The 24112-nt window shown below is 41.7% G+C and overlaps 3 protein-coding genes across 5 annotated transcripts; all 3 read left to right on the plus strand.

The window, feature by feature from the left end:
• Window positions 1-82: 82 nt before the first annotated feature.
• On the plus strand, window positions 83-3341 carry LOC4341436 (uncharacterized). Of its 2 annotated transcripts, XM_026026251.2 has the most exons (5): window positions 83-365; window positions 456-772; window positions 2038-2248; window positions 2330-2873; window positions 3060-3341. In XM_026026251.2, exons 1-4 carry the CDS (start codon window positions 132-134, stop codon window positions 2861-2863), a joined length of 1296 nt encoding a protein of 431 aa, XP_025882036.1. In that variant the 5' UTR covers window positions 83-131; the 3' UTR covers window positions 2864-2873; window positions 3060-3341. The 2 variants fall into 2 exon arrangements, with proteins under 2 accessions (XP_025882036.1, XP_015643804.1); XM_015788318.3 differs by lacking the exon at window positions 3060-3341 and having other exon boundaries at window positions 2330-3058.
• Window positions 3342-6863: 3522 nt separating this feature from the next.
• On the plus strand, window positions 6864-9662 carry LOC4341437 (protein FAR1-RELATED SEQUENCE 5). The gene is made up of 2 exons (XM_015785746.3): window positions 6864-7020; window positions 7123-9662. Exon 2 carries the CDS (start codon window positions 7276-7278, stop codon window positions 9283-9285), a length of 2010 nt encoding a protein of 669 aa, XP_015641232.1. The 5' UTR covers window positions 6864-7020; window positions 7123-7275; the 3' UTR covers window positions 9286-9662.
• A 347-nt stretch (window positions 9663-10009) lies between these two features.
• LOC4341438 (uncharacterized) lies at window positions 10010-13406 on the plus strand. 2 transcript variants are annotated; one of them, XR_001546370.3, is made up of 9 exons: window positions 10010-10493; window positions 10596-10733; window positions 11529-11597; window positions 11675-11746; window positions 11996-12078; window positions 12158-12289; window positions 12430-12640; window positions 12909-13029; window positions 13256-13406. XR_001546370.3 is itself a non-coding variant. In XM_015785592.3 (8 exons), exons 1-8 carry the CDS (start codon window positions 10098-10100, stop codon window positions 12951-12953), a joined length of 1146 nt encoding a protein of 381 aa, XP_015641078.1. In that variant the 5' UTR covers window positions 10018-10097; the 3' UTR covers window positions 12954-13034. The 2 variants fall into 2 exon arrangements, 1 of the variants encoding a protein (XP_015641078.1); XM_015785592.3 differs by lacking the exon at window positions 13256-13406 and having other exon boundaries at window positions 10018-10493; window positions 12909-13034.
• The last annotated feature ends 10706 nt before the right edge of the window (window positions 13407-24112 follow it).

The following is a 24112-nucleotide window of genomic DNA, read 5'->3' on the forward strand; positions in this document are numbered from 1 at the left end:
GTGGGTGGCGGCGACGCGACGCGGCCAAGACGTGGGGGGGGAATCTTTTCCTATATAGAGAGCGGAAAGTCACAGCCTCACGGGAGAGAAGGGTAGGTGTTTGTGTGTGTGCCTCTCTCTCGAGTCTCGAGATGGTGGGGAAGCGAGTGGCGGTGGTGGTGGGAGGGAGCGTGGCGGGGCTGGCATGCGCGCACGCGGTGGCGGAGGCGGGGTGGGAGGCGGTGGTGGTGGAGAAGGCGGCGGCGCCGGGGGCCGGGAGCGGCACGGGCGCCGGGCTGGGGCTCGACGCGCAGTCCATGGAGACGCTCGCCCGCTGGATCCCCGGGCGCCTCGACGCCGCCACGCTGCCGCTCGCCGTCGACCTGGTAAGCTAAGCTCCCCCCTGTAAATCCGCCGGCCTCCTCCTCCTCCCTTCCCCTTGCCTTGACCCACCCGTGAGCGCGGCGCGCGCGCAGAACAGGGCGACGGACGGCGAGACGAAGGCGGGGAGGACGCTGACGAGGGACGAGGGGTTCGGCTTCAGGGCGGCGCACTGGGGCGACCTGCACCGGCGGCTGCACGAGGCGCTGCCGGCCGGCGTGACCGTGCTCTGGGGCCACCAGTTCGTGTCGTTCGAGATGGCGCCGGAAGGGGACGGAGATGGCGGGGTCGTGGTGACGGCCCGCGTGCTGCGCACCGGGGAGACGGTGGAGGTCGCCGGGGATTTGCTCGTCGCGGCGGATGGCTGCACGTCGGCGATCCGCCGGCGATTCCTCCCCGAACTCAAGCTGAGGTCAGCCAGAGGTTCTAGACTACTGAATTGTTTACTGGTAGTAGTATTATTGTTTAGTCGCATGATTTTTTTTTTCAATTTAGCTGCTCCCTCCGATTTTGAATAACACTCGCACCTTCTCCACCTCCTCGAGTTGGGTACTACTACTAATTATCGTGCCATATAATTTTCTTACAACTCTAATTGGGAATATAAAAATATGAAACATACTTAGCAGAGTGAATCCAAGCCCGGCCTGAGACCCACGTGCCCACGCTCGACTCACGCCGCAAAGTCTATTGGACAAAACCCCATGTCGGCATGCCCGATGGGTTCGCGTTGCCAGCCACCTCCTAGTCCCGTGTGCTGCCACGTCGCTAGCCATCACCGCACCGCCAGCCGTCGCTTGCGCCCTTGCACCTCCACGTCATGTGGCCAAGCTCCCTTCCCGTGCACCACCGCCGCCGCCTAGTGTAGACACTGGAGAAGAGTAGAAGACTGAGGGAGTGAGAGATAGCAGTGAGGAGTATAAGGTTTGTGATTTGGGGATTTCTATGCTAGGGTTTCATTTAGTGAATATATATATTGCATACAAAGGGGTCAAATGGACTATTAGGCCATGTGAGGAGATAAAACTATTTAAGGCCTGAAAAATATATATGGGCTAAAAAATTTTCAGGTCGGGCATGGTTTACCCACAGGAAAAACCCGCGCGCGCCTACTAAGTTCGCGGGTATCGGATCGGGCGTGCCCACAGGCAAAAAAAAAAAAAGTTATCCGCGGATACCCAAACCTATGAGCAATACTGCCATTCCTAAGATTTTGGGTGTGTTTGAGAGAAGAGATTTTTTTAAAAAAGTATATAAAATGGGATGAGCCATTATCATATGATTAATTAAGTATTAATTTTTTAAAACTTAAAAAATAGGTTAATATATTTTTTTTTAAAAAATAACTTTTTAAAATTATCTTTTTTAAAAAAACGTATGATTTAGTGGTTCGGAAAACGTAACGAGGGATTTCTTCTCTCTTTCATCCTAAGGAACAGCCTTAGTGATATTAAGGATTTACGATTGCCTTTCATCTCTTTCAACGTGTGTTTTCGGGCGCATTCGTGGACGATAGTGTGGTGCATGAGTCGTGATGGTGTGTGCGTGTGTTTTTCTTCCATTAATGAAAGGAAAATATTAGCTGAGTTTTTCAGTATTTCAATATAATATCATGTCAAAATGGGCAAACTTAGCTAAGATTGTTTTCGATTTTCTGATTATTTTTCAATAATGTAGGTACTCTGGATACTGTGCATGGCGTGGCGTCTTCGATTTCTCCGGGAAGGAGGGGTGCACCACCATGGTCGACATCCGGAGGGCCTACCCAGAGCTCGGCAACTGCCTCTACTTCGACCTGGCATACAAGACGCACGCTGTGCTCTACGAGCTGCCCAAGAACCGGCTCAACTGGCTCTGGTACATCAATGGCGATGAACCAGAGCTCATGGTAATTGTCAATCGATGAGAAATAAATCAGTGTGTTTATCCCTCCTTTTCCGATGTGATTTGGTTCCGTTTGGTGTTGCAGGGGAGCTCGGTGACGATGAAGGTGAACGAGGCCACGGTGAGCGAGATGAAGGAGGAAGCCGAGCGCGTGTGGTGCCCCGAGCTGGCGCGGCTGATCGGCGAGACGGCGGAGCCGTTCGTGAACGTGATCTACGACGCCGAGCCGCTGCCCGGGCTGTCGTGGGCGGGAGGGCGGGTGGCGCTGGTCGGCGACGCGGCGCACCCGACCACCCCGCACGGGCTGAGGAGCACCAACATGTCCATCCTCGACGCCCGCGTGCTCGGCTGCTGCCTCGCGAGGTGGGGCGGCGATGGCAACGCCGAGCCGACGTCGACGCCGCGGCGGGCGCTGGCCGAGTACGAGGCAGCGCGGCGGCCGGTCGTGGCGGCGCAGGTGCTGCACGCGCGCAGGCTCGGACGGCTCAAGCAGGGCCTGGGCATGGGCAGCGCCGGGGACGGGGAGGGGTTCGACGCGAGGACGGCGACGGAGGAGGAGATTTCGCAGCTGCGGCAGAGCAGCATGCCGTATTTCAGTGGCGCGCCAACCATTGAGTGATCTAATAAATGTATTTTTGTGAATTTTTATATAAAGAAAGAAATGGCTATCTCTATCATAGGTTTTCTTTACCGAAATTTCAAATTTTTAGCTCCTGCCCTGTTTGGAATAAATGAAATCTGTACTATTTTCAATAAGAAGTTTGTTGTAAATTTCACCAAAAACCGTTAATTTAATTTTATTTTTCTTCTCATAGGAACCGTTCATTTCCGAAAATGCTCAGGCCCGGGCAACCGGCGGGAGGTGGAGCAGGATCATGCGCACGTTCCCCTGGCCCCACCACATGTCTCAAGAAAATGTTTCACCCAGTGTACTCACAATGTTTTACTATATATAGATCTGATATTAAAATATTCTTTTACAACAAATTACCCACATATTTTGGAAACCCTTTATTAAGGGAATTCGTTTCATTTTTTATTTGCAGTGGCATATGTATAGATCTAATGTTATAGTGAACTGAAACATTCTTTCGCTATTTGCTGAAACATTGTTTTTATATAAGGTGAAACAACGCCCGATTTAAACGAATGAAATATTTTCGATCTACTTAGTGAAACAATTCCGATATACTTGGTAGAGCATCGTGCAACTGTCAACGTTTGATGTCTCGACTACGGTATTTGGACAGTATGGGGATCGTCGGTGCTAGGGTATACGCGAGACTGAGGTAAAAGAGATGGAGACGATGATTTTTATACAGGTTCGGGCCCCTGAGCTATCAGGTAATAGCCCTACATCCTGTTGGCCGGAGCCAATGTTGCTTTTTATTCACCATAATCACACCAGTACAATATGTGGGGTGGCCTATCTAACTGTTGTCGACATGGCGGTCTGAAGGTCTGACTCGTAGTCGACAACAGGGTAGCCTTCCTCCTCGAGCTCGCGCCCGACGGAATCAGAGACAGTGCTAGATCCCTACGGCCGGCCTCTGAAGGTACCGGATAGGGTCGATCCAGGCGTATCTCTGATGTCGATATCCGGCGGCTTGTCTTGGCGTATGTAGGCTTCTATGTTGATTGTGTTGGGAGTTGATTGTCTCGTGGTGGGTGTTGATCGTCTCATGGTGGGGGTCGATCGTGTTGATCGTGTTGATCCTCCATGGTGGGTGTGTGTCCCCCTGTCCTCCTAGGGGGCTTATATTTATATCCATAGGTGTCCCCTTGTCCAAGTAGAACTAGGGAAACCAATATGAATACAATCCGAGTAGTCCTTGTCGTTTCCATATAGAACTCTGGTTGTCTTTCCTTATCCGGAACTCCCTCCTATATCCGTAGGCTGTTTCCGTATAGGACATGGTATGTGGTGGGTCCTGCCGAGATTTAGTCAACTACTATTAGGTATGTGGTATCCATAACCCTGACAGTAGCCCCCGACTTCAATGCAAATGAACGAATTCATATTCTCAATTGCGCGCAGACTTTGGAGTAACTATTATCGAGCTCATGTGAACGTTTTCGGTGAGTTCAGATATAACGTTAGACTTCCTTTGTCAGCTTCGTGCGGGCACCGAAAGGGTTTGTCTAAGTCAATCTTTGATGTTGACCGAGAAAGTACAGAGCGTACGACTAAGTTTCCCGTCTTGCTGTAATCGAGAATTTGGATTAAAGTCAAGAAATTTTATCTCGGCGGGTACATCATTTCTTCATTCCGCATTCCTTGTCGAGATCCAGCAATCGTTCTCGAGCGATCGAGAAGGCGTAGAGTCTGCGACAGAGCCTTGTCAACATTGGTCGTACTCGCCTTAGTCGATCTTGGTGTAGAACCATAGAGACATGGAGCCTTCGTCAATGTCGAATATAATTTTCCTGAAATCAATACTCAGAAAAGAATATTAGATAGAAATAGCCCCCAAGCGAATGCTCAAAGGGTGACATATTATAATATGACAGACTAATGAATTGAATGTACAGACCAGTGTTTTGTATATGAGTGTCTTCTCTCTTACCGACTCCGATCAGTCAGTTTGTAGAGTCATACACTCTCCCTAGCCCCCAGCCTTGTCATCGGAGAATCATTCTCGGAGGATAAGGCTCTTGGACCCTTGACCTGCCTTGGTTGAATAAGCACTGATCCTAGCCCCCAGCCGTAAAGTTGGAAAAGTCAATTTCCGATTACACGGCTTAGTTAATACGCACGGCGAGAACTCTTACACGACCAGATCTTACATGGTCTTTTGTCATTACAGATCTTACATGGGCCTCCACTTACATGGCACTCCAGCAACCGTTGGATCTCTCCTCCCTTTCCCTTCCTTATCTGGCTACATTCCCAAATTCTTGTCCCATCGACCTAGCCGAAACCTCCCCTCTCCCCCTCCACAGCTTCCTCTGCCTCCTTGCCCTCGTCGGCGCCGCCTGCGGTGAGGCTCCACGCCTCCATCTCGGCCGTGTCCGTTAGTTCTCTTTTTCCCTACCTCCGCGAGTTCAGCTGTTCGCCGTAGCTCCCCCTGCTACGTCCCGAGCTCCGCCGCCTCCGATTAAACTGTTTGCGCCATCTGGCGGCGGCCAGCAGAGTCCTCCCTCAGCTCCGCGGGTTTAGATTACTGCGCATTGATATGTGGACTTCTCTGCTTGCTTCCTGAGGTTAGTTATGTATAATTTTTCCCTAATGATTGAAAAATCTTTGGGACGAAAATTTCCAAAATTTGGCCGAAAATTCCAATATGATATTTGGAAGTTTTGACCAAAATTTTGGAAGTTTTCGTTCAGGGGTATTTCTGTCATTATGATAAAAATCTAACGGAGGCTAACTAGACAATGATGGTATATTATAGAAGTTAAGAAAATTGTGATGACATATGAGAATTTGACAAACCCAGTGACATATTGTAGAACATGGATAAAATCAGTGACACATAATGGATTCTTTCTATTTGTTCCCTTAACTACCTATCTACTATGGTGCGACATGTTTAGAAAAAGTTAAATCTTATACTATAATTCCATTTCTTACACATTAAATTATATATACTTATAATATAATTTTCAAATTATATAGTGCACTATTCACATTTTATATGAGAAATATGGAAAAGTGATTTATTATCTATTTAATTATGAGAGAAAAATATTAGTCCAAATTAACATAAACATATAGAAAATAAAAAAACAACAAAAGAATTACGGAATTACTCCGCACACTAACTCTCTCTCCCTCCATTTTCTTTTTCCCTCTAACAGTTAGTGATCGCTAGATCCAGCAATAAACAACCCAGATCTAGCATCTCCGTTTTTTGTAAGGTTGGTTCATGCCTCCCTAAGTCTTTGCAAGCCCAACAATCCCAACCTCAACGACGACGATGACAATAGTGTGCATGGCGATAGGGGAGGAGAAAAGACATGGCTATAACTATAGGGTGCAGCTACGCATGCAAAGGCGGAGAGGAGAAACGGTGGTGGCTCATAGAGAAAGAGCGCTGGTGGTGGTGCGTGGAGCTGTAGTTAGTGGTCGCGGGTGGTCTGAGAAGTTTGTTGTCGACACAATCTCTAACTGAGTTTGTTAATGTTTTTCTGATATATGGGCCACCAGTCATCATAAAAAATAGCATAGTAAGGCCCTGTTTAGATACCTGGCAAAATTTTACGCCCTATCATATCGAATGTTTGGACATATGTATGGAGCATTAAATATAGAAAAAACTAATTATACAGATTACATGTAAATTGCGAGACGAATCTTCTAAGCCTAATTGTGTCATGATTTGACAATATGGTGCTACAGTAAACATTTGCTAATGACAGATTAATTAGGCTTAATAAATTCGTCTCGCGGTTTACAGGTGGATTCTATAATTTGTTTTATTATTAGACTGTGTTTAATACTTTAAATGTGTGTCCGTATATCCGATGTAATACGCCAAAACTTTACATCTGGATCTAAACACAGCCTAAAAATATTGAGATATACGTGGAATATCAGTATATGCCACTCAATTCGCGGCCCTATGATCCAATTCGTGTGTAACTTTGGAACCTGCCACGGGAGAGCGAATTCCTTCGTTTCACTCCATCCATCCGTCTGCCCATCCGTTTTACGCTCGTCCGCGACCGCCGCCGCCGCCGCCACCTCTACCACCGTACCCGAGCTCGTCCGCCGCCGTCTCCATTAGCGTCGTCCACCAGCTCGGCCGCCGTCCCCGAGCTCGCGTCGTCCTGGTGAGCCTCTTTCTGATTCATCTCTCTCTCTCCCACCCCACCGGGACAATTTCTGTCTGCAATTTGCTCACGTTCGTTCGTTAACCCTAGCTTCTCTTCTAGATCTGGAAGAAGCTATTTCAGAGCCTTAACCTTAATACAAGTAACAGTTTATTGTTTGTTTCCCCCAAAATTTGGGGGTTCCCAAGTTGGATCCGCCCCCTGCTTCGTCGCAAGAGAAATTCTCCTTTTCATTTGAGTTTGTAGAGCTTTTCAATGGAGTATACATCAAGTGAGGATGATGAGCTGGTTGAAGGTTACATGGATGTTGAGGATGATACAGGCACCAGCAATACTGATCAAGGAACAGGTCTGATGCCTTCTGAGATGCGTAGCATCCTTCCCCGTCCGTCGTCTGTTGGCAACGGTCGGCTGATGGCTGCTGATGGGTTGGGCACAAACGATGACCCATGCCTAGGCATGGAGTTTGAGTCCGATGGAGCTGCACGGGCATTCTACAATGCGTATGCGCTGCGCCTTGGGTTCGGCATCCGCGTCGCCCGGTCGCGCAGCGAGCGGAGGAAGGGTGTTGAGCTACTTATCATGAAGCGTTTTGTGTGCCTGAAAGAGGGACATCACAAGAAGAAGGATGCCGAGCCTAGCGACAAGAAAAAGAGGAAGCGGCTCTCGATAAGGGATGGCTGTCCAGCGATGATGGAAGTGGTGAGGAGGGGTCCGGAAAAATGGGTCATCACAAAGTTGGTCCTGGAGCATACTCATGTGATTCTTAGCCCAGACAGGGTGCGGGAGGTCCAGCTCCGTCGCCTCTCTGGAAAGTGCGCAGAGCATGATAATCAATTGCAGGAGCTGCGCCGGAATGTGTTTGGAGATACAGATGCGCAAGGCCTTTTCAACTACTTGAAGAGAATGCAGTCGGAGAACTCTGGTTTTTTCTACTCCATACAAGTTGACAGTAAGAACTGTGTTAGCAATGCAGTTTGGGCTGATGCTAGAGCCAGAATGTCATACACATACTTTGGGGATGCTGTTTATTTTGACACTACTTATAGTAAAAATGAGAATATGTTACCCTTTGCAGCTTTCACGGGTGTGAATCACCATGGTGATACTGTTCCTTTTGGTTGTGCACTTGTTTTGGATAGGACAGAATCTTCATATACCTGGCTATTTGAGACATGGCTGACAGCAGTGGGTAGACGGTTGCCGTTTTCCTTTACAACTGATGAAGGCAAAGCAATTGCATCAGCAGTTGCAAAAGTATTTCCTCAGTGTTTCCATCGTCTTTGTAGATGGCGAATTTTGTCTAGATGCAAGAAGAAGTTGTCTGACGACTACGTGAGATTTCCCAATCTCCATGATGAGCTCAGAAGATGCATCAACGAGTGTTATACTGAGGTTGCTTTTGATATGTTCTGGGGTACTATTCTTGACAAATATGGCCTGAGGGAGAACAGTTGGTTGCGATCAATATTTGAAGCAAGACACAGATGGGTTCCTGCATACCTGACAACAAGCTCCTTCTTTGCAGAATTGACATTGACCCAGAGAGGAGAAACAATCGGTAGGTTTTTTAGGAATAACTTCAGCACAAGAGTTCCTCTCGATGAATTTACCACTAAATTTGACCAACACATAGACAATTTGTATGTACATGAAACTCAGAAAGATCTTGGTTCATCTCATCCGGAACAGATCCTGAAAACCAATATAGCCTTGGAAAAACAAGCAAGGAGCATCTACACCAATGCCGTGTTTGAAATATTCCAAACGGAGTTGTTTGAAGCATTGCAGCATTATGCTGTTAAGGTTCATCAGGATGGACCTTACTCCAAGTACTATGTTGACAGAGATGATCCTCCAACAAGGCACACTGTTTTCTACAATGTTGCCGAGAAGAAGGCTTGGTGCGATTGCTGCAGGTACGCTTTCTCAGCAATATTGTGCAGGCATGTGCTTGGAGTTTTCATCTTAGCTGGAATCATGGTGCTTCCGGAGACATGCATCGCGAAGCGATGGACAAAGAGGGCAAAGACTGGGCCAGAATTAATTGGGCATAATCTTGAGAATGGAAATTGCTACATGGATTCTTCAACTTCAAGGTATAATGATCTCATTCATGATGCTATCAAATGTGCAGAGAAGGGAGCTGTATCAGCAGATAACTTCAGAGTTGCAAAGGAAATACTCCGCAAAGCCTTCATGGAAATCAAGTGTCTTGGAGAAAAACTGACTGACGATGACCTGCAGCAGGTTGACAGTAGATAGCAGTGGTTATCTTGTGAAGCATTTGAGAGATTGTTCCAGATATCTTTTACTAAAGGATGGAAATGAGGCGTAATTTTGCTGTGCCACCATGAGTAAAAGCATTTGAGAGATTGTTCCAGGTATCTTTTATTAAAGGATGGAAATGAGATGTAATTTTGCTGTGCCACCATGGGCAAGCCTACCCTGTACTGACAATGACCAATTAACATATTTAACCACTGTAAATCTAATCCTGATGTATGCTGTTAGCCTGTCTGTAGAATGCTAATCTGACTTGTGGGAGTCAGGACTGTAAATGTTGACTCGTTTGCCTGTGTTCCTCTTGCTGCTATTCATGTCATGATATCACAACTCACAAAAAGTTATGTTGGACTCGCCATGCTTGTAGGGTTTTTTCTTCATAAAAAGAGTTACAGACATCGTTTCTTGTTTATTTTGAAAATTGATCCATTTGGAGTAAGCCTTTGTTGTTAAATATACAAAGTTTATTGCGTTCTTTAATGAGAATTCGAAATTCGGATGAATTCCTTCATGCAAAATCTTGACATAAACCAACACATTAGACCTTTCGTCTTGTTTGTTCGTAATAAGCTTTCTGGTAGTATCTGCTACCTTCCGATTCTATGGCTACAAAACAAAATTTACAAAGCCCCTATCATGTTTAAACACGACAAAAAGAAAATCTCCTGGCTCAAATTTTAACACGCCGCAGAATTCACGAAAATTCAAAAACCAATAAAAAATCGCAAAAATCCAACGGGAAAAAGGAGACGCAGGAGGAAAGGGAGAGAGAGAGAGAACAAACGGCATCAATGGCGGCCACATCCCTCCTCTCCCGCCTCCTCATCCTCCCACCACCGGCGCCGGCCGCCGCCGCCTCTCTCCGGCAGCGGAAACCCGCCGCAGCGCACTCCCTATCCTCCAGGGGGCGGAGGCCCCGCCTCGCGGTACAGGCGGTAGCCCCCGCGGCGGCGGAGGAGGAGAAGGGCGGGCTGCCGGCGGCGGAGGCGGAGAGGCTGGCGGAGTTCCTGCGGGAGGACCTCCCCCACCTGTTCGACGACGTCGGCGTCGACCGCTCGGCGTACGACGACCGCGTCCGCTTCCGCGACCCCATCACCCGCCACGACACCATCGACGGCTACCTCCTCAACATCCGCCTCCTCAAGCTCCTCTTCCGTCCCGACTTCTACCTCCACCACGTCGAGCAGGTTGAGCTGCTACCCCGCACTGCATTTCCCAATTTCAATCGTAACAGATTTGCAGCGCATTTTGCGAAGAACTCGTGACTGGATGGGTGGTGGGGTTTTTAGACAGGGCCGTACGAGATCACCACGAGGTGGACCATGGTGATGAAGTTCGTTCTACTGCCGTGGAAGCCGGAGCTGGTCTTCACTGGCCTCTCGATCATGGGCGTCAACCCTCAGAATCTCAAGTTCTGTAGCCACGTGGTTAGCATTCTTGCTTGACACTGCAGCTTTTGGAACATTTGTTTCTTCGAATTAATGTACGTTAAGATTTTCTTTTATTGTTCATGAAATGAATTAGTGGTATTTTAATCCCCTGAATCATATGTATGGATCACGTCTTACAGAGTCTACTATATGTTAGAACCATAGGTCTCCTGCTTGCGACATTCGAGACCTCTGAGATGAAGCATATATATTAAGCATATGCAGCTTAGAAGTTAAAGTCTTAAAAGAGTACGGTTTCTTTTATCAAGAGCATTAGTAAGCAGTCAGTCTGGAGTAAGATTTCGAGAGATGAGATCAGGGAGTTCCTGACAAAGCTTTCAGACAAGCTTTAGTTGCATACTTATGTTTAGCTATGTCAAATAACTTTTTATTGTTGCAATTCTCCACCGGATACAGTTCCTCCTATAATGCAATGCTTCATAGTCCTAATTCAATTTGATACTAAATTTTAGCTTTTCAGGAAGCTTGTGGGACTATTTATTGATGGGCCGGCAAAACAATACTTAGCTTCCATAGTCCACACTTGATAAAGTTTACAATACTCTTAATAATTGCACTTGCTGTGATGTGCCGTAGAGTTCCTGGTTCTTACTTATTTGTTTTTTTCCCCCCGTTTAGTGTGCATTTTTGTAAATAGAAGATTAAGGATACTATGCTTCCCAGCAGAGTGTTGGAGAGATTTTGTACATACAGAGAACTCCAACACACTAAATAAGTTTACCCAAGTAATCATTAAATATTATTATAACTTCCCAATATGCTGAAGTGCAGGATATTTGGGACTCAATACAGAATAATGAATATTTTTCTTTTGAAGGACTGGGGGATGTCTTCAAGCAGGTCATTTGTCATGACTCTACATTTTTCTTATAATTTGTCAAACAAATGTTTGAGCTAGATCTTTTGATTCTGCACAGCTACGGATTTACAAGACCCCTGATATAGAAACACCAAAGTACCTTATCCTGAAAAGGACGGCAAACTATGAGGTATTAACTTTAGGAATTCATTTTATATCTGTTCTGAAGTAACAGCACTGCCATATTCTCATGATCCATGCTTCATATGAATTAACCATACTGATAAGTATCCGAATTATTTTACTTGATTTTTGCCAGTGTATAATCTTTGCTAATGTGATCTCTATAGTAGTCAGAACTCAGAACATCTAATTTATAGCTGTTACTTCTCTGCAGAATGTTTAAGATGAAATCATGAACATAAATTCTTTTTTGCAGATTAGGAGTTATCCACCATTCTTAATAGTTGAAGCAAAAGGAGATAAACTAACCGGATCATCAGGTTTTAATAATGTAACTGGGTGAGTTATTTTTCTGTTACAGTAGATATTTAACCCTGTAATCCTAGTACTGATTACTTATAAGCGCTTGTAAATGTAGGTATATTTTTGGCAAGAATGCTTCTTCAGAAACGATTGCAATGACTACACCTGTCTTCACTCAGGCTTCTGATGACAAACTCTCAGATGTATCCATCCAGATAGTTTTGCCGATGAACAAAGACTTGGACAGGTCTATCTTGTGCAATGCAGGATTTCAGTTACTGACAGTGCGGTTTAAAGCATTGATTTTGGACAGCTGTGCAAAATTAAACTAAAAGTAGTCTTATGGATTTATTTCTATTACTAATAGTAGTAATCTTGTTCAATCAGCTTACCAGCTCCAAACACGGAAGCTGTCAACTTGCGAAAGGTAGAAGGTGGCATTGCTGCAGTGAAAAAATTCAGTGGGAGACCAAAAGAGGAAATTGTGATCCAGAAAGAAAAGGAGCTGCGCTCCCAATTACTCAAAGATGTGTTGAAGCCTCAACATGGTTGTTTGCTTGCACGCTACAATGATCCTAGAACACAGAGCTTTATAATGGTATGTTTCCTTTTGGGCTGTCCCTTATTGTTTAAGCTGACATGTGATTTTTTTGATGTACTTCACTATAATGATCCTAAGACTAACTAATGAGGTTTATTTTATGATTAAGTGTTGGAAAGTTGATATTTTATCATCATGCTTCCTTTCCCAAAATTCCAGTTCATTCTTTTTTCAGTTTTACATTTCCAGTTCCTTTTTTTCAGTTTTACATTCATTGTTATCTTTTTTAATTCGGAAACTCTCTTATGTTCTTCCTTATCAAAAGAGGAATGAGGTGCTGATATGGTTAAACGACTTCACGCTGGAGTAGTAGTCTTCACTGTCTACAACACATTTCTGCAACATATAGACACTTAGCATTGGAGCTTTCGGAGCATCATAGCAAGGTAAAGTAATTGTTCATAAAGCATTTTGCGTGGTTTGGTAGTATTTTAAAGCTGCATGTTATTTCCTCTAAAAAAGCTTTGTATTCTACATGTAAAAAAAATGTAGAAACAATTTATGTATCTAAATGTATCGTGCAACTTAGTTATTCCCATAGATCCGTCATGCCTTTTGTCATCCATGTTTTAATTTTTTGCATTATGCTCACTTAGCTTTTGCATTATGCAGGTGAAAAAAATTAGGAAGATGCATGGATGAAATGATAGGAGAATGTAAATACCGAAAAGGTCACTATATTACATGGTAATTCTAGTCCATATGAAAAATGTTTGTGTATAACAAAAGTGAAATGAACAAAATGAAACTGTTTAGAACAAAAGGAATAACCCCCACCTAGCCACCCTCATTCCCAGTGACATGCCTGGCTGTAACACGTCTCTTCTGTCTTTCTTCCTCTTCCCCACATCTCCAAGTAACATAAGATGATAAGAACATACAGAATAGGCCAGGGTTTGAAGATCCGTCAGTTAAGATCCTTACTAGGATTCTTTCATGTCACACCAAGTGACCAAACAACACATCTTAAAGCATTGCCTCCAACTTTGACCCCCCCCCCTTTTTTTTTGCGGGGACAACTTTGACACCCTTTGTTGGAACAACCGGTTACTTCAGACCACTTGGGTTAGTGTTGAGTTGGAGTACTTCGAACTATCTATGGAGTATTAGGAGTTAAAATTTGGATATTCGTAGACGAAGAATAACCAACCCTGTCTTCCCATTCTGTTCAGTAATAGAATAAAAAATGACAAGAGCCTTATTTTCCCTAAAATCCCTGAAAAAAAGAAGAAATTCTACCTCTTTCTATAAGATTTAATGAAAATTGAGAAATCTTTTAATAAAATTGCTATGCTTAGTGTGTGACTCGTTAGTTTTTTTTAGGGTTCAAAAAGGGGATAAAAAAAATAGAATGAACCCTACTATGTAATTATAGAAAATGAACTAATAACCAACCTATTGCTTCGTATTGTTGAGATCCTAACTAAGAAACAGTCACTATATGAATAAATACATCTATCATAAATGAGTAAATCTATCATATACGTGTAGCAACTGCAATTTTTTCTTTAAAAAAATAGGATTCTAAGTTGTGAAGCAAAACTAAAGGGGATGTAGATAAAAGGAAGGATGATAGAAAGAAGGAAGAGAAATAAGAAAGATATAGGATTCCAATATGTATGGTCTATGAATTACATCATAAAAAGCAATGTGATAAAGCATCAATATAATAAAAATAACAGAGAATTCGAAATCGTAATTTGATTGAAACGAGAAATACAAATTTCAAGGAATAACAAAGAGCGTCCCGAGTTAATAAAAGTGAGAAATTGACTCGGAAAGAAATTTTTTGGAAGCTCCATTGCGAGATTCAAACCTAACCATTAAAGGAGAAGCAGTGGGAACGACAGAACCTATTACTGGATAGGATTTTCTTGAAAAGAATCCCAATACTTCATTGGGTGGGATGGCGGAACAAACCAAAAAAATTGTCTTATTCGATAAGGTTATGAATTAACAAATAAGACAGGAAAGAGTAAATATTCGCCCGCGAAATTTTTATTGAATTAGAATACTTTACCGCGATTCAATAAGAGTAAAATAAAAAAAAGGAGATAAAAAAAAGAATTACATTAAATATAGAATATAGATAAATAAACATACACATCTAGATATATTCTAGATCCTCTTTCTTGACTATATATTTTAGTATTTTAATAAATTCAATATTAAAAACCCTAACCTTTCCTATTAATGTGTATCTATCCGTAATATTTTAGAATATTGTGGAATTAGAGAAATTTGCACACATTTGATTCGCGAGGAGCTGGATGAGAAGAAACTCTCATGTCCAGTTTTGCAGTAGAGATGGAACTAAGAGAGAACCATCGACTAAAACCCCAAAAGAACCAGATTTCGTAAACAACATAGAGGAAGAATGAAGGGAAAATCCTACCGAGGCAATTGTATTTGTTTTGGTAGATATGCTCTTCAAGCACTTGAACCCACTTGGATTACGGCGAGGCAGATAGAAGCAGGACGAAGAGCAATGACACGATATGCACGTCGTGGTGGAAAAATCTGGGTACGTATATTTCCCGACAAACCGGTTACAATAAGACCGACCGAAACACGTATGGGTTCGGGAAAGGGATCCCCCGAATATTGGGTAGCCGTTGTTAAACCAGGTCGAATACTTTATGAAATGGGCGGAGTATCCGAAACTGTAGCTAGAGCAGCTATTTCCATAGCTGCCAGCAAAATGCCCATACGAAGTCAATTTCTTCGGTTAGAAATATAACCCCCCCAAAAAAGTAGTATTGAAAATAAAAAACCAGGTTCTTCTTTCTGGAAAGACAATATTTCTTTCATCCTTTTGCATTGAAATAACAAATTGAAATCAAAATAATATGATTCAACCTCAGACCCTTTTAAATGTAGCAGATAACAGTGGAGCTCGAAAATTGATGTGTATTCGAGTCATAGGAGCTGCTAGTAATCAGCGATATGCTCGTATTGGTGATGTTATTGTTGCTGTAATCAAAGACGCAGTGCCCCAAATGCCTCTAGAAAGATCCGAAGTAATTCGAGCTGTAATTGTACGTACATGTAAAGAGTTCAAATGCGAAGACGGTATAATAATACGCTATGACGACAATGCAGCGGTTATCATTGATCAAAAAGGAAATCCAAAAGGAACTCACGTTTTTGGCACGATCGCCGAGGAATTGAGAGAATTGAATTTTACTAAAATAGTTTCATTAGCTCCTGAAGTATTATAAATACTAGTAGACAAGATATAGATCAAATAAAAAATTAGTAGATTGTGTTTCACGTATATGCTTTAGAATCCAAAACGAAAAGAAAAAAGAGAACATGTTGATTATAGAAAAATTAGGAGGAACCTAGAATTAGAGTCTTATGGGCAAGGACACTATTGCTGATTTACTAACCTCTATAAGAAACGCGGACATGAATAAAAAAGGAACTGTTCGGGTAGTATCTACAAATATTACCAAAAACATTGTTAAAATACTTCTACGAGAGGGTTTTATTGAAAGTGTTCGGAAACATCAGGAAAGTAATAGATATTTCTTGGTTTCAACTTTGCGACATCAAAAGAGAAAGACTAGAAAGGGAATATATAGAACTAGAACCTTTTTAAAGCGTATCAGCCGACCTAGCTTACGAATTTATGCCAACTATCAAGGAATTCCTAAGGTTTTGGGCGGAATGGGAATTGCTATTCTTTCTACTTCTCGAGGTATAATGACAGATCGAGAAGCTCGACTAAACAGAATTGGGGGAGAAGTTTTATGTTATATATGGTAATCGCCCCGCCTATAGCGGTAATCGCCCCACCTATAGTTATAGTACCCAAATTCTATCTTGAACTTCCTATTTTTCAAACAAAAATACAACGTTTTTTATTTGAAAATAAAAAAAGAAAAATAGGAGAAAAAAATATGACAGAAAAGAAAAATAGGAGAGAAAAAAAAACCCGAGAGAAGCAAAAATTACTTTCGAGGGTTTAGTTATGGAAGCCCTACCCAACGGAATGTTCCGTGTTCGCCTAGAGAATGACACCATCATCCTGGGCTATATTTTATGAAAGATCCGGTCTAGTTCTATACGAATACTGATGGGGGATAGGGTCAAAATTGAAGTAAGTCGTTATGATTCAAGCAAGGGGCGTATAATTTATAGACTTCCCCATAAGGATTCGAAGCGTACCGAAGACTCGAAGGATACCGAAGATTTGAAGGATACCAAAGATTCAAAGGGTTAGGTTTTTCTTTTTTTTTCTAGGGTAAAACATTCAAAGTTCTAAAATTCAAACAAAGAGACTTATTTTTTCCAAAAGAGTAAATTCATAGTTTAAGAAAGGAATACGGAAATATGAAAATAAGAGCTTCTGTTCGTAAAATTTGTACAAAATGTCGACTGATTCGTAGGCGTGGACGAATTAGAGTCATTTGTTCCAATCCGAAGCATAAACAAAGACAGGGGTAATCTTTCGAAAAAAGAACTTGACTTTCTAAAAAGTAAAAAAAAAGTACCCGCGAAAATGTCCAAATTCCAAATAAAAAAATTCAAGTAAAGGATATATTTTACCCTGAAACGGATATCTTTGTATCTTTTTTTCTTTTTGTTATTTCTAACTCATATTTATGAGATAATAAAATATGACAAAAGCTATACCAAAAATTGGTTCACGTAGGAAAGTACGTATTGGTTTGCGTAGGGATGCGCGTTTTAGTTTACGGAAGAGTGCACGTAGAATAACAAAAGGAGTTATTCATGTTCAAGCTAGTTTCAACAATACTATTATAACTGTTACAGATCCGCAAGGTCGGGTGGTTTTCTGGTCCTCCGCGGGTACTTGTGGATTCAAAAGCTCAAGAAAAGGATCACCCTATGCTGGTCAAAGAACAACTGTAGATGCTATTCGTACAGTGGGTTTGCAACGAGCAGAAGTTATGGTAAAGGGTGCTGGTAGTGGAAGAGATGCCGCATTACGAGCCATTGCTAAAAGTAGTGTACGATTAAGTTGTATACGCGATGTAACACCTATGCCGCATAATGGGTGTCGACCTCCTAAAAAAAGATGTCTGTAAAAGAATTAAACCCCTTTCAAGAGAAATAAACGATTCAATGATCAAATAATAATACTAGTCTATATGGTTCGAGAGGATGTAGCAGGATCCACTCAAACACTACAGTGGAAGTGTGTTGAATCAAGAGTAGATAATAAGCGTCTTTATTATGGTCGTTTCATTCTGTCCCCGCTTAGAAAAGGTCAAGTGGATACCGTTGGTATTGCCTTGCGAAGAGCTTTACTTGGAGAAACAGAAGGAACATGTATCACACATGCAAAATTTGGGAGCGTGCCGCACGAATATTCTACAATAGCAGGTATTGAAGAATCGGTACAAGAAATTTTACTAAATTTGAAAGAAATTGTATTGAGAAGTAATCTCTATGGAGTTAGAACCGCATCAATTTGCGTCAAAGGTCCTAGATACATAACTGCCCAAGATATTATCTTACCGCCTTCCGTAGAAATCGTTGATACGACACAACCTATAGCTAACTTGACAGAACCCACGGATTTCCATATTGAGTTATGGATCAAGAGAGATCGCGGATATCACACGGAAGTCAGAAAGAACACTCAAGATGGAAGTTATCCTATAGATGCTGTATCCATGCCTGTTCGAAATGTGAATTATAGTATTTTTGCTTGTGGGAATGGAAATGCAAAATATGAGATACTTTTTCTAGAAATATGGACCAATGGAAGTTTAACCCCTAAGGAAGCGCTTTATGAGGCTTCTCGTAATTTGATTGATTTATTTCTTCCTTTTCTTCACACGGAGGAAGAGGGTACTCGTTTCCAAGAAAATAAAAACAGGTTTACTTCCCCCCTTTTAAGCTTTCAAAAAAGATTAACTAATCTAAAGAAAAACAAAAAAAGAATTCCATTGAATTGTATTTTTATTGATCAATTAGAACTGCCTTCTAGAACGTATAATTGTCTCAAAAGGGCCAATATCCATACACTATTGGACCTTTTGAGTAAGACGGAAGAAGATCTGATGAGAATTGACAGTTTTTGTATGCAAGATGGAAAACAGATATGGGACACTCTAGAGAAGCATCTCCCAATGGATTTACCTAAGAATAAGTTCTAGTTTTAAATCCATTGCAATTTTTTCCTCTTCTTCTTTTTCGAGTTAGAATAAAAAGAAAAAAGAAAACAATTTTGCATCTTTGGGACAATCTATATTTTCGCGAAATGGATCATAATAAAATAGATTATAGGTATCTAGGGAAGATTCACTTGGAAGTAACTATTTCCTAGATACCTATGCACGGTACTTCACGATTGAATGAATCAAACTGAAAAATCCCTAAAAAAGACCTAAAGTTAAGGATTTTTCAATGGGTAATGTTGCTCCAATACCTAACCAAAGAGCTACTGCAGTACCGATTAAAAAAACGGTTGTAGCTACTGGGCGACGAAATGGAATTTGGAATTTATTGACATTCTCTAGAAAAGGTACTGTCAATAAGCCCGTCAGCACAGAAACCATTAAGAGAACGCCCAATAACTTATTAGGTACTGTACGGAGTATTTGAAACACGGGAAAGAAGTACCACTCGGGTAATATTTCCAGAGGAGTTGCAAACGGATCCGCCGGTTCACCAATGATTGACGGCTCGAGAACCGCTAAACCTACATTACATGCAATAGTACCTAGAATTACTACTGGAAAAATATATAAAAGATCGTTGGGCCACGCGGGTTCCCCGTAATAATTATGTCCCATCCCTTTAGCTAATTTTGCTCTTAATACAGGATCGTTTAAGTCAGGTTTCTTTGTTATTGGGATAGGTGAATTCTTTAAGATCCAGCCCCCAAAGGAACCGGACATGAGAATTTTTCATCATCCGGCTCGAGCAAGAATGAAAGAAATAAAACCGTAGAAGATCCATAATAGAATAAGGTATATAATGGCTCAATGGCTCTAAGTAAGAAAAGCTTTATCAGATTCTATTTTCCGAAGTTGCACCTACAACTATTCATTGAAAAGAATCCTACTCTTATGGGTAAATGCTCAATATCCAAGTGGGCTTACAAATTTGATCATGATCAATTGCTTTGTGGATTGTCTCGCGTCTCTTGATTAGTTGGTATTTATCCCCCCAATATTGCAAGTTTCTTACGTCCAAACAAAGTATTTACTTGTTACTAATAAAAAATCAAAAAGTTTAGCCTACGTTCTTCCTTAGATCCCTTCTTTTACTCCGATAGTATTGCAGATCGCAATCGATGCAAAGAAAATGAATGCATTTCCATACTATAATAAAAAGTAAGTGTAATAAATAGAGAATTGGATCATGTCACATGACTTATTCCATTTCTACTCTATGGGATCTTACGGAGCCTCTTCATGGATGACATGGTTGAGTTATGATCATAGAAAATATTCTCCTCAAGTGAACCAGCCTATCCTTACTAGACAGGGGACTTACGTGTTGATTGGATATGGAGACACCTTTGGTCGTGAATTCTAATGTGGCAGATCCAACTCTCTATCTGCATGGCCAAATCAATAATTCAAGTCGCACACTCCCATAATCCGCCTTCTTTTCTTTCGTAAAATTAACTTCAACTATTTGTATTATTTGCATCACAATAGTTCGGAGTTGAAGAGAAGTATCTAAATGACATGTCTTATTTTAGAATAACCCATGTTTGTAGCAATGAAATACCACAACCTACCCGATATGATATATGAGAATTAGAACTCTCTATGAGATGCCTTCCTTATAAAGGGCCCGAAATACCTTGCTTACGTATCATTAGAAAGTGCATTAACATAAATACGGCAGTAAGCAGAGGAAGTACAAAGGTATGTAAACTATAAAAATGAGTCAAAGTGGATTGACCCACACTAGCACTTCCACGTAATAACTCCACTAAAGGTGATCCTATTACTGGAATCGCGTTAGGCACACCTGTCACAATTTTGACTGCCCAATAACCAATTTGATCCCAAGGTAAAGAATAACCAGTTACACCAAACGATGCAGTTAATACAGCTAAAACCACACCAGTGACCCAAGTTAATTCGCGGGGTTTTTTAAACCCACCTGTGAGATACACACGAAATACGTGCAGGATCATCATTAGAACCATCATACTTGCTGACCATCGATGAACTGATCGGATTAACCAACCAAAGTTGGCCTCGGTCATTATGTATTGAACCGAGGAAAAAGCCTCTGTAACGGTTGGGCGATAGTAAAAAGTCATAGCAAAACCGGTAGCAACTTGTACTAGAAAACAAGTAAGTGTAATTCCCCCTAAACAATAAAATATGTTGACATGAGGAGGAACATATTTACTAGTTATATCATCTGCAATTGCCTGAATCTCAACTGCAATTGCCTGAATCTCAAGACGTTCCTCAAACCAATCATATACTTTATTGAGATAGGTAACTAACCTAAACCCCCCTCCGAGAACCGTATATGAGAATTTCATCTCGTACGGCTCAAACAGAAACACACAAATTTTCAACGGATATTAGAAAAAAGGTTCAAAACTTCATCAGCCACTGGGTTGGGTCGATTTGCCTTGAAGATATGAAATAAGAAAAATCCAGAATTTCTTCTTTGTGATGATAATGCCAAAAAATCTCAAGTTGGCTCGTCTATCTTTCTTTCCCAAATGTTGATCATTAGAGGCCTCTTGATTTTTCTCTTCCCTATTTTGGATTTCTTTTTTTTGTGCGTAATGCAGATTTACTCTTGTTTTACTAGATAAATAAATAAAGCAAAAATTGGAGTAGTTTTCTGGTAGAAATTATCTTGTTGCGATCCTATGAATCAGTTCAATTAAAACCTTAGATTCATACTAGAGCCACGATGATTGAGTCTCAAGCTAAACAAAAGGCAAGGGTTCTTCGAATAAGAACCGCTTGATGATCATTTATTGAATCGGTGTAATGACTCGACAAAATCGAGAGAAAAAAAGTTGTTTTTTGGGCAAACAAAATTGGAAGGAAGAAATTTTCTTTTTTTATTTTTATTAAGAACTACTTGAATTTTTTTCAGTCTGGTTGCGAGGTCTGAATAGTTAATATGAATCATAGTTTCATTTTTTTTTCTTGATCCACTCTATCTATTTCGTGTTCCAGATACTAGAACAAATAATATCCGACGAATTAGAATCATCTTGATAGAGATAACAGGTGCTTTCTATGTATTATCAATAGGAACAAATTCTAACAAGTCACACACTCATATTCCAGAGATACCGAAACCAAAAAATTCCACGGTCGAACTACCAGAATGTCTAGAAATGTAGAGCTTAAAGTAGAAAGGCTCTTTTGGATGGAAAAACTATGACTTCGTAGTTTTCGTTAGTAGAAACCTAATTCATTAAAATTCCGTCCAGTAAAACGGAAGAATTATAAATTTCTAAAATAATAGATAGGAATACCGCGAATAAAGCCATTGCGACCCCCATAAAAGGAGTAGTCCCCCAACCCGGAGCTACTTTCCCATATTCTGAATTCAAGGGTTTCAATAAATTACCTACGCGAGTTTGTCTTGGTCCAGGTCTAGAACTATCTTCAACGGTTTGTGTAGCCATAAATTCCATTTAATGATTTGTGTTGACTTTGTATACTATTCCGTTGTAGTTGTAAATACACGATCTTTTCGTAGATCCATTGTAATCTTGAAATTCTATAAAAGTGGAAACAACAACTTTAGTCGCCATCTCCATATCTGGTTTACTTGTAAGCTTTACTGGGTATGCCTTATATACCGCGTTTGGGCAACCCTCTCAACAATTAAGAGATCCATTCGAAGAACACGGGGACTAATTGAAGTAAGAAGTCTCCCAGATGGGGAGACTTCTTACTTCAATTAAATTATTTCACTTTTTTAGTCGGAACCTTAGGTGGTTCTCGGAAGAAGATAGCGAAAAAAATTATCCCTAAAGTCGAAACTAAAAGGAACGTATAAACCAATGCTTCCATAGATTCGATCGTGGTTTATTTACAATTATAACTTCCACACCTATTCATTTGTCATTTGGGATCATTTCCCGTATAAAAAAGGAAAAAGAGTCAAAGAAGGGATGGGAGATGTTTCCCATGTCAAATCAAAAAAGAGAGGTGAAAGATACCAAAGCAATGCGGCCTCAGACTGGCTGTCTCCTCGTAGTTGGATCTCCGACTTTTTGGAATGTTCCAAATTCCACTTGAGCATCCAAGTCTGGATCAATACCAGCAAAAACATCTCGGAACAAGGTTCTAGCCCCATGCCAAATGTGTCCGAAAAAGAAGAGCAAAGCAAAGGTAGTATGACCAAAAGTGAACCAACCCCTTGGACTGCTGCGAAAAACACCATCTGATTTCAAAGTAGCCCGATCTAATTCAAAAATTTCCCCTAATTGGGAACGCCTCGCATATTTTTTTACAGTAGCAGGATTAGAATAACTTACTCCATTAAGTTCGCCACCATAGAACTCCACCGTTATGCCTACTTGTTCAACACTGTATTTGGATTCTGCTCTTCTAAAAGGAACGTCCGCTCTCACAATTCCCTCTTCATCTACCAAAACAACCGGAAATGTTTCAAAAAAAGTAGGCATACGGCGTACAAAAAGTTCGCGCCCTTCTTTATCTCTAAAGATAGGATGTCCTAACCATCCAACAGCTATTCCATCCCCATTGTCCATTGAGCCTGCTCTGAATAATCCCCCCTTTGCCGGATTATTACCAATATAATCATAAAAGGCTAATTTTTCGGGAATTTTAGACCAAGCTTCTGATAAACTGAGATTTTCGGCTAACCCATCACTAACTCTTCGATATATTTCTTGTTGAAAGTATCCCTGATCCCACTGATAACGAGTAGGCCCAAACAATTCAATTGGGGTAGTTGCTGACCCATACCACATAGTTCCGGCAACTACGAAAGCTGCAAAAAAAACAGCAGCGATACTACTGGAAAGTACAGTTTCAATATTGCCCATACGTAATCCTTTGTATAGACGTTGAGGTGGACGGACACTAAGATGGAATAGGCCCGCTAATATGCCCAATGTACCCGCAGCAATATGATGAGAAGCTATTCCCCCCGGAACAAAAGGATCAAAACCTTCTGCACCCCACGCCGGATTTACAGCTTGTACTTTTCCAGTTAGTCCATAAGGATCAGACACCCATATCCCAGGACCATACAAACCCGTTACATGAAATGCGCCAAAGCCAAAGCAAGCCACCCCTGCAAGAAATAAATGAATTCCAAAGATCTTGGGCAAATCCAAAGAAGGTTTTCCCGTCCGCTCATCACAGAATATTTCGAGGTCCCAATATACCCAATGCCAGATAGCTGCCAAGAAACACAAGCCAGAAAACACAATATGCGCCCCTGCCACGCCTTCATAACTCCAAATACCCGGATTCGTTACAGTTCCTCCTGAAATACTCCAACCACCCCACG

Source organism: Oryza sativa, chromosome 6 (genome assembly GCF_034140825.1).
Source record: "Oryza sativa Japonica Group chromosome 6, ASM3414082v1".
Taxonomy (NCBI): Eukaryota; Viridiplantae; Streptophyta; class Magnoliopsida; order Poales; family Poaceae; genus Oryza; species Oryza sativa.

Bases quoted from the DNA above. Each gene is read 5' to 3' on its own strand.
- LOC4341438 (XM_015785592.3), top strand. From the start codon at position 10,098: ATGGCGGCCACATCCCTCCTCTCCCGCCTCCTCATCCTCCCACCACCG. The intron at 10,494-10,595 runs GTTGAGCTGCTA...TGGGGTTTTTAG, and splicing joins ACCTCCACCACGTCGAGCAG to ACAGGGCCGTACGAGATCAC. The intron at 11,598-11,674 runs GTCATTTGTCAT...GATTCTGCACAG, and splicing joins TGGGGGATGTCTTCAAGCAG to CTACGGATTTACAAGACCCC.
- LOC4341436 (XM_026026251.2), top strand. From the start codon at position 132: ATGGTGGGGAAGCGAGTGGCGGTGGTGGTGGGAGGGAGCGTGGCGGGG. The intron at 773-2,037 runs GTCAGCCAGAGG...TCAATAATGTAG, and splicing joins CTCCCCGAACTCAAGCTGAG to GTACTCTGGATACTGTGCAT. The intron at 2,249-2,329 runs GTAATTGTCAAT...TTGGTGTTGCAG, and splicing joins GCGATGAACCAGAGCTCATG to GGGAGCTCGGTGACGATGAA.
- LOC4341437 (XM_015785746.3), top strand. From the start codon at position 7,276: ATGGAGTATACATCAAGTGAGGATGATGAGCTGGTTGAAGGTTACATG.